The 17347-nt window shown below is 39.1% G+C and overlaps 1 protein-coding gene across 1 annotated transcript in view; it reads left to right on the forward strand.

Moving 5' to 3' along the window:
- Positions 1-12010: 12010 nt before the first annotated feature.
- Positions 12011-17347, forward strand: part of LOC139456447 (uncharacterized) — an 80120-nt gene continuing 74783 nt past the window's right edge. Inside the window, exon 1 of the mRNA XM_071238159.1 lies at positions 12011-15765. Within this exon, the coding sequence (XP_071094260.1) occupies positions 12483-15765 (3283 nt within the window). The 5' untranslated portion in view covers positions 12011-12482. The remainder of the gene's footprint in view (positions 15766-17347) is intronic.

Raw genomic sequence — 17347 nt, forward strand, 5'->3', positions numbered from 1 at the left:
ACCCATGCCACCTATCGCAATTACCACATATCATGACCATGCCATTGTGTTCGTTTGTCGACATTTGTGCTTGACGAATAATTCTGCACAAATGGTGCATTGGAGCTATCTGTAATTTATAGTTTTACCTCTCTGGTTCAAGGAAATGTGTATCAAGAGCAGTACAATTTCTGGTTTTAGCAGAGATTTCGTATGGTTATGGAAATACTGTCACTTAAATGTATACACAGCGTCATTATTAGAAGAGATTACCTAGGTATGTAGGGTGTCTAACATGAACATTTATCAAAAAGCGTCAATAGGCCTGAGCATGTTGACTGATTAACAGTTGAAGAACATGTTTACTCTCAAGGCGTAAGTTACTGATATGACATGGACTCCGTTTCATACAAAGCAGTTATTACGCCTAGATCTATAGTGACCTCACACGAGACTGGAGAGGTTAGTTCCCTTTAGTTCTGACACTCGGGAGATGACAAATACAAGTCGCAATTTTCCGTCCAACATTAATATACCTAATATCGCTGAGATATTGGTCTAGATCTGTTCCTACGTGTATGTTGAACTGGATAGCGTCTTGAGAAGAATAAGGAACTGGAGAAAACAATATCATAGTGTTGTTGTGTTTGGATATTATCGTAAGAACTGTTTGTAATGAATATAGAAAAAAAAGTAATTGGATGTTAATGTCCATAAACGTAGAAAATATCTGCTGAAGGCACTACGTGCCTGTATATATACCCCGAATGTTCCTGCAATGTGCAACCGACTGCTTCAGAAGGCACCACGATAAGCATCGTAGAGAGGAGGGCAAACACCACAGACAGTTATTGCTAGGATGATTGACAAACGAAGAATCGGTAGTGTAAACCATTGTCACTGGCTACGGAGCTCTATAGTTACAGCCACTGTTACAGTTTAAGTATGTTAACACAGACATCTTGATTGCAGGACACAAATAACATATATTCATAAAGATCTAATATCTCCCATCTCAAATATGTAAGAAACGCATGGTGTTATGTGCGGACGATATCGTAATTATTGTTTGTATTGAATATTGTGAAACAAAGAAATTGGATATTAGTGTTGAATAAAGATGAAAATGAGAATATAAAGCAGCAAGATGAAAATACCAAGTGTTTATCAAACAGCTTTAGGGGCTGCGGTCAGGCTGGCTTACCCAACTCACGCAACACTGGCTTGTGTATCACAACGCAACGCAATAGCTACATGGAATCCTTCAACGTTTCGTTGGTTTGTTTGTTTGTTGTTTAACGCCGCACTCAGTAATATACCAGCCATATGTAAATATGTAAATAATCACGTCTGGACCAGACAAACCAGTGATTGGCATCATGAACATCGATCCACGTAATTCGGACACGATGACATGCATCAACCAAGTCAGCGAGCGTGACCACCAGACCCCGTTAGTCGCCTCTTATGATAAGCAAGGATTGCATGGAGTATTCGGCGTTGGGTTTTCTTTTAAATGTTAGAAATATTGGACAGTACACGAATTACAATACTCACAATATATGATTGTGTGCATGTGTGTGTCAGACAGAGGTGTGTGTGTGTGTGTGTGTCAGACAGGTGTGTGTGTGTGTGTGTGTGTGTGTTTGTGTGTGTGTGTGTCAGACAGAGAGGAAAAGTAAGGTGGGTTAAATGCCCAAACGTTTATATATTACGAAAATATTTTTCCTTGTGTAATGCATATGTAGTTCATAACTCATAATGCACAATTCATGCACGTACGATCATCACAGGATGTTTTGTACCATTTCGCCAGTTACAGACGGGAATCCACCCAGAGTGCTGTGATTCAAATTGATTCTTGCTTTTTACAAACTCGTGGCGTCTGAAATAATTAAAGCAAAATTCAAAACACTTGCGCCTACTAAAGTTGAAGTTGAAAGGATTAAGTTTCATGAATTATAGCAAGAACCGACCTCTCTTGCAATCCCTGGTTCCCAGCATTGACGTCACATACACACAGGAACCTCTGCTGTGACCGCAAGTTATTATTTCAATATTCCTCCCGCAACAAATATTTGTATATACTCCATTGTCTGGGTGCGGCCACCCAGTGTCTGCTGGGGAAGAACAACTTGGATTTCAGGTTTCTTCGTTAATTCCACAAATAGTGGCGGATGTGTTCAGGCGATATTTCAGATGGCACATATTTAAAATTATGTTAATAATGTGTTATTTTAGTTCTCTGCGACTTATTCGTAAGGATCCCGTTTAGATCGAGTGAAGTGTCACTTATACAAATGTTCATCAGCAAAATCAGTTTTTACGTCAGTGTAACTTTACAGTTGTTTTACACCATGAAGACCATCGTGGGCGTGCTGGCATGGTTGGAGAGTAGGATAACAAAAATGTTGGCAACAGGGGTGTCGGGGGTCAAGCTTTAGGTTGGAAATAGAAATACGGTATTCATCAATTTGGACACAAAGTGGTACACACCTTCTTGATACATATTTTGAAAAATTCAGTTCCCTGTTCCCCTCAAGTAAACCCACGTTACACAGATACATTTTGTACCTACACACGTATCTACTTACTACAGCTGTGTTAAAAGTAGCACAACCCTAAATTCCTATAATCATGAACTATTAAACACCTATTATATCAACCTGTGTAAAACATTTTACAGCCGCCTGACATTGCACGTTGATAATTCAAAAGTTTGTAACTAGGGTTCACGCCCCTTTTAGTGATGAACAGTTAGACATTGGTACGCTTTACACATTATGCCCATATGGTTAATCGAACCATGGTTTTCGTTGTGAGACGCCAACACTGTAACCACTAGGCTATCCCATCTACTGAATACTCATATGGTATAAACTCAGATTATTGATCTATCAAAGCCCGATATTTGGCCGACCATTCGGTAATACCGAGGGAGGGGTGGGGGGGTGGGGGGGTGGGGGTGGGGTCGGGGTGGTGGTCTGATAATCTGTTCCCGAATATGAAGGAAAAAGAATCCTTCCTCAGGATTTACCAAACAAATACATTCTTCTCGTGACGTTCTGCTTTTTAGAATAAGTAATGTCTTTGAGCTGATTAAAAGTTATGTACATGTCTCAAACACAAATCCCAGCTCCCACCACTCCCAGAATATTAAAAGGCCATCCTCTAAGCTGTAGCAATAGAAAATGTGCAAACACATTTTTGGGGTAGACACTGCTTGTTATTCGCCTTCTACTATACCATTCTCCAGATTATGACAGACGCCACTATGATGCCGCCGTGACACGTCTGTTTACATCGTCTCGTCCATACAATGGTTCCTTAACGATAACAACCTGTTGTCAGTTATACTCACCATAGCAACCTCTCATTAGCATCTGTACTTGTCACATGACCCCACACAGGGGTTAGCGCGGTAATGCGAGATTAAACGAGACCACAAAAAACCTGCTGTTGAGTTGAGTAATTGAAACAATATTTACGTACAGCCTGACAGTTTTTTAAACATTCTTCTATTTTTGCGTTTTTGCTTGCTTTTGTTTCTGTAGGGCCTTTTGGTAGCAATACCGAATGCACATACGGTCACGACGCCACTTCATGTGCGATGATGTTCACCATTGTTCACAGTGTGATTGTTTACAAGTTCAGAAGGACCAACGAATTTCGTTGAATCATTTACATACATGTACAATGCAACTAGTAATTATGCCGTTTTTTTCAGTTATATACGCGTACATGTAGTTACGATTACACACAACTTAAGTTTGATCAAACAGATTTCCCTATTCTAGCTAGTGTACTTGCGTGATGTAGGAAATTTGCTGATTCGGCTTACAATTATTGCATTGTTTTGAATATTATATATTCATCTATATTTTACCTGTTTATTAAATGAATTTATAAATACAAATTTGTCTACACAACATAGTGTCTGGGTCTAGTTTTGTTTTAACGCCGCTTCAGCTTAATGTGTGTATGTGGGGGTGGGGGTGGGGTGTGGGGGGGGGGGGGGGGGTGGTGGGGGGGGGGGGGGGGGGGGGGAGCGAAGTGATGCCGTTTTCAGACTGAAGTTTTCCACTATGGTAAAACCCACAAGCACGAGTATGGTGCTGAGAAACTCAGAAACATAAGACACATAATCAGATATCAGATCTGATATGGGATTTGAACCCACGATCAGTTCCTTGCAAGGTTAAGCAACACTACATAGCGAATGCAAGTGCCTTAAACCTGTGCTCTAATTTTACATTGTACCATGGAATACCCAAAAATTATAAATATGTACGTTGTACCTTAATGGATGTGACATTATCAGATGATTTGTTTACATGGATAATAAAACTACCATGTTTTACCAAGTTTTGTTATGATACCTTGATTACACGTGTAGAACTATCAAACATAAGAAAGATGATACCCGCTTCAGATGTACAAACCTACTTCAATTCTGAAATATAATTTAAAAAGTCGTTGGATTCCTGTAACATATCAAAATCGACTGTACCTGCGCATTATCGTGAAACCAATTAACAATTTTTGAATCTCGCAAGCACAAGCAGAACTTTGTTTTGGGTTTATATATCTCAAGACATAAACCTTCCATGATTTTCCCGACTGAAAATATCTTACGGAACCAGGTTCTTTCCCTTGTATCTGATTTCTTTTGAGATTTGACAAGAAGGATTTCGAACCTTTTAGAGACCGTCTCAAGTTAAATTTCGTTAAAGTTTCTGCTGAGATGATAACAAAGATGTTCCTCCAACTATAGCTGATAAGTGTACTGGTTTGCATAATCCCAACGACCTAAGGCACAAGCGATTATGGAATCGCCTTCATGTATAACAGAGTGTCGCTGTTGACACACAATGTTCTCAACGATATGACTTATTGTTTTAATTCATGTATATACTATCAGCAGAATGTCTTTTGTCTTGTTCATAGCAGAAACATGATTAATTCCAAAAGGAATAAAGGTATAGACTTCTAGGGTTTACACGCTTGTTTATGTTCACGGCGCAAACATTTATGTCATGCTATTAGTGTTTCGCCTTTGTGCTGTTATTGGGATAAGAAAAACATGTACTTTTAGTATCGGTCATTGTCGTCGAAGTTACTGTACTGTGATAACGACTTCCACATTTGTATAATTATCAAGACTTAACATCCTGTGATGAAGACATATACGAGGGTTGAATGATATGTTGTGTTACCTTACAACATTTCAATCACTCACTCATATCAGGTCAATCCACGATCAAACAGGTGGATCATACTGAAAAGGTATTTATTTCAACTGTGAAATAGTTTCTTATAATGTTCTTACATGAATTGAATGATAGTGTTATTGGCTTTCAAATGTATTTAAAAGTCAATAATATTAAGGTTCCACACACAGGCAATTCTGTGTCACATTAATTCTACTTTTAACTGGAGAATAGTTGATTGTGTTTGAACAAAATATGACTAAAATCAGTTTACCAATTCGACCCACAAGCTCAAAATTAGCATGCATAAAAATGGCGTTTGAAAACAAAGACCTGTCAATAGCCTACGCATCGATGCATATAGCATTTAAAAAAGACACTAAAGAATGCTTGATTCTGATTGGTCAAAATAAGATTAAAACCAGGTATCTCATTTCACATGACACCTTAAAATTGTCCTTTCACACAAAATCCATTTCAATTACATCAACAATGTTGCTCTCAAAGAAGCGTCAGTCATTCGATGAAATTAAATATCTATTTACGGAGGTTCATTCCTTTTAAAAACTATGAATTTTGTCATTACTATTTGAACTAGTCAATAAATTAAATAATTAATCTTGAACTTAAGTAAATTATTTTATGTTTGTCACTTCCCGTGACACCTTGTCGACACGTTCTGAGATAGCTGGCGTATTCGCCATCGGTTGGTACGCGTTCTCAAAGTGTTCTTGTCGTCGGAGTTGAAAGGAGATAGAGGCTAGAGTTAGACTATCTCTAAAATATTTTGGATAGTCGTCGAGAGATATTTCTCTCTCTCTTGTTCATTTTCTCCCACTCAAAGTGGTTAGCAGACCTTTTACTAGAGCCTCGTTACGAAAAAAATCCATTCGCACGCTATTGTACATGAGCACTGCAGTAAATGTTATTGCCCACTGACATATCCTTAAATTTTATCATTAAGCATTATTTACATCCCATAAACTACTTCTTTTATCTAGTTCACAAGTAGTCTATACCCATAGCGCGAACCATTCCTCCGACTAGTGTTATTCCCACCATCTGGCGTGTGTCTATGTCAAATCATGACTCGTTGGAAATGAGCATGTGGTTCCGTGTATGGCGTCCTCATGACGTCAGACTACCAGTTGCTAGTCTTTCCAGATTCAAAGATGTGCTTGATGTATTGATAAAACGGGTTGAATGTGCTTATGTAGCATCTTATTGTAGATATATTTCATGGTTTTACTGCAAAATGTTATCTCTGGTTCGCTAGTAAATATAGAAGATGCGTCATATCCTTTGATGCTTTACTAAATGGGGTCATATAAATAATGATTAATGATAAAACTGAAGGAAATGTAAGTACTTCTTGTTTATTATTAGAGACGTAGAATAGAGGTAGAGATAAAACTTACAAACATGTAAATACACTGTACATACAGACTGTTTTCTAGGACATTGTGTTCTGTCATACATATAAACCCTAGGGTTGGTATCACAGGTCTTACTCGGATCGTAACATTGTTGTTGGTCTCGTTCTCTATGTAAATAAGTATCTACCTTGATAATGCATTCACCAATGAATCATGAAAATGTGAAAATGATAACAATCATTTCAAAATTAATGATGCATATGCACGATTACGAACACCACATGAAAGTGAGTTCAAATTGTTGCAAATGTCTCGTGTTTAATGTTCAGGTGGGATATATGAGCATTTGTATTTACAGTTTTCGGGTTGTCGAACATGTACACTGAACTATGAATCACAGACCTTTCAATCAAATCCGGTACAGAACACAAAACGCCATAGTATCCGGTGCATAATATTGGTAGTATTTCATATCGAGATACTGCACGCATGAACATATGCCCTAGGTCAAAGGCAGGATATAGAACGTACGGGCACCACAACCTCTGTTTTCGAACAAGGGACACGTTCACTAAGCAATCAAATCTACGACTAAGGATAGGCTTACTAATATAGCTTAAGGGGATGGAGCGCTGATCGCCAAGAGTGCCACACAAGTTGTGCACAGTTACAATCCAGTCATATTCTTGGTAACACTAATTACTCCAAGTTGTCTTTGAAGATATGAATAATTATCCCTTAAACTGATTACTGTAATGCTGTACTGATTTACTTGCTATGTAGAGTGATGTTCTTAGGAGGGTGATAGTAACATAGTCAATGTAAAGTATGCTATAAGACTGACGACCACTCAAGTAGATGGGCTGGAGTTTATGTGCTGTATGAGACCTGAATAACAAAGCCATTACAGTCACATTTTCTGTCGATAACAACGACGCTAATATCTATCCAATTTAGTTTGCAAGTTTGGTCAGCGAAAGAGGAACATCTGTTTATTGGTATTTAAAAAATATTTACTCTTTACATAAAATATCAGAGTTGATAATGTGTGCCATCACAAATAGTTGAATGAGTGACTAATTTTAAGTAACGCCACCACAGCCCAGCTGCAAAACAGCAGTCTGTAAATAAGTCTGGACAATGAAACCCAGTGAGTGAAAGAATGAGCAACACCCTACTCTATCGGGGCCGATATATGTTACTAAAAATACTGGAAATGTACTTTGTCCTCAAGTTGACACAACATCGTTCACAGGACATATTATTAACGACGAGTATGTGTTGGGTTCGATTTCTACATCCAAACATGCACAGCGGTTGGGGAGGTTTTTATTTCGAGGGATCTTCCGACTGACGAAGATTTTGACGAAGAATACAAAACGATGGTTCTAAAGTGACACAAGAGGAAACGCACTGTGTGGTATTCTACTCGAAACTGTGTGCACGTATGTGTGTATTTGTGTGTTTATGCAATTAAACATGCTGCGTATAGAATCACCAGCATCTGTTGTATATGTGTTAAAAACCTCCAATTGAAGCCTATGTATCGCATATAAAAAGTATATTTGTCATCGGCAATAGGTTTCTCTTGGTTGTAAGGCATAAAAATTAACATTTCTTCAGACTATGTAAAGAAAATGTTTGACATAAACACTTGGTTAACTAGTGACGTACGACAAACATAATTCCCATCTGCTCGAAAGAACATCTTACGTATATTTACTTGGAGTTATGGTCTTATTACTTCTTTTACCTATTTGACAGATTATCTGTCTATGCTTGTAATCATTGCTACATTCATATGCATAGCAGGGATAACTGAGTGATTGTAGACGAGTTGGCTTGATGAGGTATAACGCCATCGCCGGAACATTTCGGTTTCTTTATTATTTTTTCCAATAATAAACACTTTTCCCATTTCCAACAGCGACAGTAAGTGTGCCTTACAATTTCTACTTCCTTATAACAATGCGCTTCCTTCAATATTTTATTATATTTATGTCTATTAAGAGACCTGTTTTGTATCTAATTTAATGGTCTGGTAAATTTGGGTTCAAGAACTCTTTGGAACCCCTGCTACCATTCTTATTATAGTGAAGAAAGGCATTGTTTTCATTTGTAACAATCTGCTTCTAGCCGTATCATTAGCACTGTTGATATTTCACCGAACCAGAATGTTGATGTGTTCCCCTCTGAAGCTAGCTGTTCTGTTTTTCAAGGTGCTATTTCAGGGAGTCTGTTCTAACTTGGCCGTTTAGGGTATCGGTTTTTACTGAATCAACAAGGTTCACTTAATTCTCATTTGTGTTGTCTATTATTTTCAGATTTTAATGAGAGATGTCTGTTAATCGCGGTAAATGAACCGCTAGCTTTTCGTTGATATACTAGCAAGAGAGGCGTCAGTATGTTTCTCTTTACGTCAGGATGTTCAAAGGATGAGGTTGGGGATCAACCCGGGCTTTTGGCATGACCAACCAACCCTAGTCTTCCCGCCCGCTTCCTAATGCAATTATGTGCAGCTTGGATTTCTGAAGTAACAGCAGAAGTAAACAGTGACACTAGGAAATGCTACTTGCACTTATATGCATCGTAGTTCAGGCCACATACTCTATGTGCAAGGATGAGAAATAAGATTTATGTTAAAAAAAAGTTGAAATGTTGTTGAGCCTTTCATGATATGATTGATTATAATGGCCTTCCTCCACTAGTTCCCTTAGCACATCACGGGTGTAAGTGTCTGGATTGGTAGAAGTAGCTAGTTATTGCCCCACGAGGGAACAGCCACTTGCCCAGTGCACACTTGAAGCTTAGAGACAGGTAGTGTGTTTGATGACTCACTCAACAAGTAGAGTGGGGATGAAGAGAGGTTTATAGGAATACATGGCATGGCTTTTCTATAGCGACTGATAACACCAGCACCCCTCTCTATCACTGGATCAGTTCTCATTAAGCTTCTCAGATGACTCGATGACGTCAGTCTGCCAGAAGAAATATCGGTACCTTATGGCTAATCTTCGTTCAACAACACTGAATGTATGTTGTATGTAGGACAGTAGACATCGGAATTAAGTAAGTTATTTGAAGACACAAGCTTAAAGGAATGATATCGGTGCATCAAAGGTATATTCTATTTGATACAAATAAATGTAACGCGACATTAATCAGGTATGCTATTGAATGCTATGATCTATATGCGCAGACAACGACTGGAATCGAATGTATTCCCACAAAAGTGGAACCGTCAGAATGTTTTTAACGTCTCGTGTATATCATAAATGCCACATTTCTCATTAAGGAAACGAACCTTAAAAGAAGCGTCTGTATGTTTACTTCAGACACATAAACTAGAATTTCCAAATTTGACTGGGTTCAACACTGCAATGCGCATACACCAGCGATTAGCAGATCTAAACAATCGTTACGTTGAATGTAGCAGCTCTCGTAAATAGAACGCATTTGACATGTTTAATTATAACACAGTTTGTTACTTATGTCATGAGATTTATATTTTATTGCCTACATCAAACGATATTGTGAAACGTGCGTGCAAGGGTATACATCACTTGTCTAAGTGAAGGCCGATGTACCTAGTCGATTCTTGTCATATGGCCTTCTCAGCACGGTTCTGCAGTCAAACTCTCCGAACTAGTATCAATTTCATAGACTAGGAACACCAACCACAGCACTCTACAAAATACCTGTATAATGAAAACACGGGTGTCAAATGCCATCGTTTCCTACAGCTGTTATTGGGACGTCGAACCAATTAGTGCTCTCCCCGTGCCGTCGCAACGGTAATTGCAGTTTGCACAGACTTATTGTTTTCTGCTGTGCTTGCTTCGGTTTGTGATAAGTAGTTGTGGTGAGCATATGATCTCGCGTGCGTCTAGTGCTGCCTCTTTGAAGGCATTGACAGGTAAAGTGTTGCACAGCCTGCTGCGCTGTGGCATGGCTGAACCAGTTTCTGAGTGTATTCGTTAAAACTAATTCCAGTAAAAAGTTAAAAACACTGAGTGTTTGACGATTTTAAAAATATAAGGATAATATAATTTGCAAGCGTGAAATCGTTATTCTCATACTGTGGAACGATTTTGGTTAGATAACAGACTTCTACCAGTGTGGAAGAATAATCACATTATATGAAGTAGAGAGTCTTTTGAACATGGACAACTGCAACAACTGGGAAACAACTGATGTAGGTGGGAGAGAAGATATTGCTCGGAACGTATCACGTGAAATGATGTGTTCATATTTGCAAGAATCATTATCATCTGAAACGGGTGATGCAAAGGTTGCGTTGATGATGTAACGTGTATTGTTCTTGATAGCTCTTCCAGCATGGATAGGTAGCAGGCTCCCTGAACAATTACTATTTAGAAATTGATACGGAATGCATACATCTTATGTTTAAACAACACTTAATAATTCTGTTGGTGGACGTTTAATGTGTAAAAGGTATATTGGGATTAAGAAACTCCAATCACATGATTAATTTGTCTCTAATCATGAGAGAAGGAGAGCTAGTTTTTTGGGTTTTTTTACCTAAGACTTAAGTTACATTAAGTTGGACATTTTGGACGATGAATTTGGTCCTCTGTAGTGATCAGATATATTATGTGTCCGTCATTTGCAGATTTGACAGTAAATAAAACGTTGAGGACGGAGGTAAAGCTTATTTTTCATTTCAAGCAGCAAATACAATAACAAAAGTCATTTCACTAAATTCATCCATATTTGTGTTAATTGTGTTTTTAAGAAAGGGGAATATGATTATAATCAAAGATATATATGAACATCATCAAAGTAACTATGGTATACTAATTTGTATATACCACTTCATGCCCATCCCTTCTCAACAACAGGTATTAAAAGAACGTTTTCTACATGTGTCTGCTGGCATCGTTAAACTCCCGGAAATAATTATATAAAGAAATGGTTAGAATGTTCTTAACGGGAAATGTTAAACACACACGATAGATGATTACTTTTTGTATATTGTAACAGATGATATTTGAAGAATAGGTTGGTAACGGAACGTGTACAGCATGGAAGTGTTGTTTAACAGACCGGAGGCATCTAGTTTCATACTCAATTTACATTTCAACTAATGCCATTTCTCTGCGTTTAATGTTAACCCATTCCAAATCACTCAACAACATCAAATCAGCATTGTCAAAACGCAAATAAAGAAATAAATGTGCTTGGTAATTTCTAAACTGTGGAGAGGTGATGTTATCAGCAGAGCAAGGAATACTCTTCGCGTGTGTGCGTAGAGGGACTTGCGTAGTGCCGAGCCTGGCCTTTCATTCCAGCACTGTAGCCCAACACTTGGATAGCGAGTACCTCCCAATCTCTGGAGCTTCATATCCGTACACTTTCCACAGAGGCTGCTTAGTCAAGTCGGAGGTGTACGTTACACTCCCAGCTAGATGCATGTGGGTAGGCGGCGGGCGCGCATTGCTGCCGTGTCTTCCACTGTGAAGGATATTTTGCTGAAGGAATATTCATTGTACTTTTTTTCATTGATGGATATTAATTAGTGACGAACATTGTGGAAGGATTTGCGATTTGCACGTGTGAAATCTATGTTATTATGATGCTGATCAATCAGGTACGTGCTATTTTTGGTGGATGATTGGTTTGGTGTATTGGCAGCGGCTGACTACGCTGCCGTGAGATTAGGAAAAGTTGTCAGTGTACAGACAAATGCGCTGGGGTAGGATGGAATGCCTTAAAATTGCCACCTTCTTCCCACAGGGAGGCTTGTGTAAACCTAATTACGATTCATATCATGGATACGCCGAGCATTAAAGGAGAGTTTGTACCCAATAGAAAGGTGAGAAAGAGAGAGAAAAATTCTTGTATAATCTGTGCATGAATACTTTCCAATAGGTGAGACTGTGGAATTTATGGCATAATGGATTCACACGTAACAGGTGAGAGTGAACAAGTGGATGGAGGGATGGTTAGAGGCACAGAAGATTCTGCTGAAAAGAAAGAGAAAAGACTCTCTCGGAAAAAGAGTAAAAATCGAAGTAGGAAAAAACGCTCACATTCCAAAGTTACCTCTGACGGGGCTGCTGAACCCGTAGAGGCAGACGACATGAAAGAAACTTCGGCGGGTACTTTAGCTCGCCAGCATTCCATAAACTCGCGTGAACAGAAGACACGTTCTTTAAGCGGGTCAAGGAAGCGATTGTCAGGGTGGTTTAAAAGAAAAAGCAGGTCTGAGAGTCGTGGACGGAGGAGTAAGTCAGAGACGGAGCTGTCAAATGTTGACCAGAATACCGGGACAAAGAGACATGAGAGTGCCGAGGACATTAAACGAGGGTCCAGAAACTATGACAATAGGGGCAGTACATATGAAGTGTATGACATTACCAAACAACCTAGGGACAGATTGCGGAGGATGACAGTGCGAGATGCTGAGAAGGAGAGGAGACGGAGGTTAGTGGCATCTGGTTATGCGTTGTCCAATCTGAACAAACAGGTTGAAACTGAGGTGGTGGCTGAGGAAAGAACAAGAACAGCATCTCTGCCTGACATTACTTCTGTAGATTCACCTGGAGATAAAACTAATGAACACAAGCCTGATGAAAGTAAAGATGTTGTTGACGGTGCTAGTGCCTTGGTTAGGGGAAGTGTTACCTTGCCGAGAGAAAAGAAAAACAGGTTTGGCAAAAAACAAAAAGGTTTGAAATCTGGACGTGTGAGCATAGAAGCTGACAGTGATGATAATATTATCAGTGATAATGCGCCTCAAATATCGGCCAGATCACAGGATGATGATCAGAATATAAGTGAAAAGAATGGACAAGCAGAGAGCGAATCACCACAGACACAAATTGAGGTGATGGTACATGATATAGCTAATTTGTTAGAAAGGGACAAGTCGACAGGACAAGAAAACACTGTTGACGTGAAGCCTCATGTGGAGGTCCAACAAGATAATGTTAAGAAGGCGACATCCAATATACAAGCCAAAGATGCCGGAGATATCTCTAGTAATCAAAATGACGCGAATAACGGCACTGAATTTAGTGTTAGTGAAAGTGAAAGACTTCTCACGCTTATGGAAGGTATATACAATAGAAATACAAAAAAGACTCCAACTGTTGCAGTGTCTAGTGTGCCCCCTTCTAAGGCCATCTCCCGATGGCAAAACGCTATCATGGATGTCCAGAAGAAACGAAGGAAAAAGTCGTTGTCACTCTTCCTTGAACTCAGTCGTTCACCAAACCCCCATTCCTCAATGTCGATGAGTGGGGGGCGGGATTTATCTCCTGGGCGACTTCTGGATAAAACAAGAAGTCCTTCGCCGAGACCTAAAATTGACAGCATGGCTAAAGAAACAGGACACGAATCTCGGAAATCATTATCTCCAAATCAGAAGCCTGAAGAGACATCAATTGAGCTCAGTCCTGTTGCAGAAATGCCAAATGACAACGAAAATAAAACGAAAAATATAAAAATTACATTAGGCGTGCCTCATCAGATTGATAGATCACTAAGTGATGGGGAGGGTAAGACTGTTCTTGACAAAACTGCAAAATTGACCCAGAAGTGTCATCGCAGTCATTCAGCTGTTAGCGAACCATCACAGGAGACAGCCAGGCATGAGTACGGGTACGCGAACGGGGATAGAAATGGAGTTCCTGTAATGGGGACCAGTGTTCAGAAGAAGTACAAAAGAACATTTTCTCCTAAAAGACAAGAGTCTGTGCCAGTACCCAATCACGACAAAACAACAACCGACGAAGGCATTGACGGTGACACGTGTAAACAGCCAGAGAAAAAAGATCATACTCAGCTTAGCGATTCTCAAAAAGAAAACAAAAAGGAGGAAGAAGAACTACAGAATACAAAGCGAGAGGCTACAAAATCGCCCGAGAGAGCTGATGACACTGAGAATAATACTGACAATACTGAAATGAACAAAGCCCTCGAAAACAGGGGCAGAGAATCTCAAAAAAGGCGCCGAAAAACCGGGAGATCCTTTAGAAGGAAGAGGGAAGTCGATGAAGAGGTTATTGAAGCCAAAACGACCCAGGAGTCAGAGGCAGAAGTTGTTAAGGGAGAAGAAATGTCCCCTGTTCGACTGATGTATGACAAGTGTACACAAACTTCCGAAATCGACCTGTCTGAGAAATCTAAACTCTTTGGAAAAAGTAAAAAGAATAACAAGAAAGAGAAAAAGGAGAAAGAAAAGGAGAAGAAAAAATTGAAAGACGTAGCATCACTTGTACACGATGCTAACAAGGAGGAAGAAAAGAAACTGAGCAAAGCCGAAGAACCAGGAAATAACAAGACAGTTGATAATGAAAGGGAAGCGGACAATGAAAGTGAAAAGCAAGATTCTAATAAAAATTCTCCCGAACACGAAACCTCTCCTGAAATTACAGAGAATGAGAAGAATACACCTGAAAATGATTCAAAGCCCAAACCAAAGAAGTTATCCTTTACCACACTAGTTTTCCTGAAACAGCGAATCGCCAGTAGAAGGAACAAGAAAGTACTTGAAGAGAAGAAAAATATTTCTGATCAGGATCCAGTTAAGGATATGTTTCTTATTGAGAATGAGATAAATCTCAGCAAACTTGCGGACATTAAAGAGACTGACATACTTGATGATGAAATTATTGAGCCTGATGTTTCACTTGATCTTCCCAGGAAACAACTCAGGTTCGAACCTGTAGCGTCTGATGAGCCCATTCAAGGAGAGGAACCTCTTCCTCCCCTTGCAAGAAGCAGAACAAAGAGGCTAAGTAGTAGAAGAGAGAGTACAATGAGGGAAAAAAGAAGAAAGTGTCTACAATGTTGTAAGAAAGCTACTGCTTTCCTCTTCTCACATATCGGTTTGTGCTCTCTTGTTGTTGCCTATACTATCATGGGGGGCTTTATATTTAAGGCAATTGAAGGACCTTTCGAGAATAAGGTTAAAACAAAAATCAGAGAGACAAGGATTAAGATGGTTGACAAAATGTTGCAGCATGCAACAGAACTTAGCTTGTCTGAGATTGGACATGAAAATTTTACTGCAATTGTGGATCAACAATTAAAGGATTTTCAAAAGACAGTGTTTAAAGAAACAAAAGATCATGGCTGGGACGGAAAGGACAAGAGCGACGCAGACATCCCAGAAATGCAATGGTCATTTGCTAGTTCCTTACTCTACGCAATCACAGTGATGACAACAATTGGTGAGTTCATTATTTGTTCATCCTATGCGCTATGTCATAACAACAGGAGATTATAATCACATAGAATCGATGCACAATTTGGAAAACTTTTTCCCGAACATTAACGACGGTATAAACTTTAAATTTATATAATGCAGATGTTTAGCAGACGCTTTACTTCTTCATTTAGAAGTACCTAGGTAGCATGATTTTAGAGAAACAAATCCATTTTGCTGGACAGGGACCCCATTATAAAGTTAAACATGATTCCTTTACTGTGACAAAAAAATAATTTGTCAAACATTATCAAACTCTTTCACCGTTCAACATTTAAACCAAATATCAGTTTCCCAATAGGCTTTGTAACACTTCATTCGAATGAATCCCTATGGTCATCAAACCAACCTCTAAATTTGTCTCCTTACAACTTTGATTTATTAACCCTGTAATCTAGCAATACAGATAGATGGCACAAACAAAACTTAATATTATGCTTCAACTTTTGCAACAATATTGCAAATATTATTGTAACAGGGTATTTTCTCTCATATACAATATAGATCAGTCTTGAAACTACGTTGCAAATAACGAGTATCTAATACCTGTGCTCACCAAACTATCAATGATACTATTACCAGACAGTACTATTGCACACACAAGATAACTCGTACACATTAAACGTGTTACGCACCATTCCATATCCACGCAGTCACACCATAACAATGGTGTAAACATATGGAGAATGTTGCAGTAGCCGTTTTACTGAGTATCAAATAAACCCCTATGACGTCACAAGACACCATGTTCTGTATGATAATGCCCAATGTGGGATGCACATGTAGAGGATCTCTTCCATGAAATATAACTACCGGGGCATCTTTCTGTGAATATATTATTAAGCTGAGTGTTTTGAATAGCAGAAAGAACGTGAAGGGGAAATTAATATGTTTTCTTGTGTCGTAGTTACCCTCATATACCTGCATATAATTTTGCAAATAAGTTTTTAATAGATTGATAACTTGTAATATAACTTGCGTATGCACAACGGGATGTTGCATAGAACCTTATGGAATGACACAGATAGAATTGGTATGACTGATGAATTAGAAAAGACAATAACGATATACCAGTCAAACACCGTTGTGTCGAGCTTACGGTTGTATCGAAGTAAAAGCATCGTCCCTGCGTATTTCGTCTTTATTCATCATTTTCGGTTGTGTCGAACTTCGGATAACTCGAAGTATTTGCGAAGGTCCCATCAACTTCAACACAACGGTGTTTCACTGTATCACCTTCCAGGGTTCGAAGCGGTTGCAGTGGAAGCAGGTTGAGATGGCGTTTGTTAAAGCTAGATACAGACGTCGATGAGGTGAAATCATGCAACATTCTTATTCAAGCTGCAATGTAGTGCAGGCCATTGTTAAGGCGTGGTATTGAGGCTTACATTTTCTACACGAGAAGAAACAGCGAGTGTGGGAGGAAGGAGTTTGTGAACGTAGGTGAGAGCATGGGAGCGCGTGACAGACATACTGTAAGGTCTGGAGAAACGGGTTCGTATTTCTCCTCAACCTTAACCACATGTTCACGGTGTTGCATACTGGCT

Source organism: Haliotis cracherodii, unplaced genomic scaffold (genome assembly GCF_022045235.1).
Source record: "Haliotis cracherodii isolate W230 unplaced genomic scaffold, xgHalCrac1.p SCAF_11, whole genome shotgun sequence".
Taxonomy (NCBI): domain Eukaryota; kingdom Metazoa; phylum Mollusca; class Gastropoda; order Lepetellida; family Haliotidae; genus Haliotis; species Haliotis cracherodii.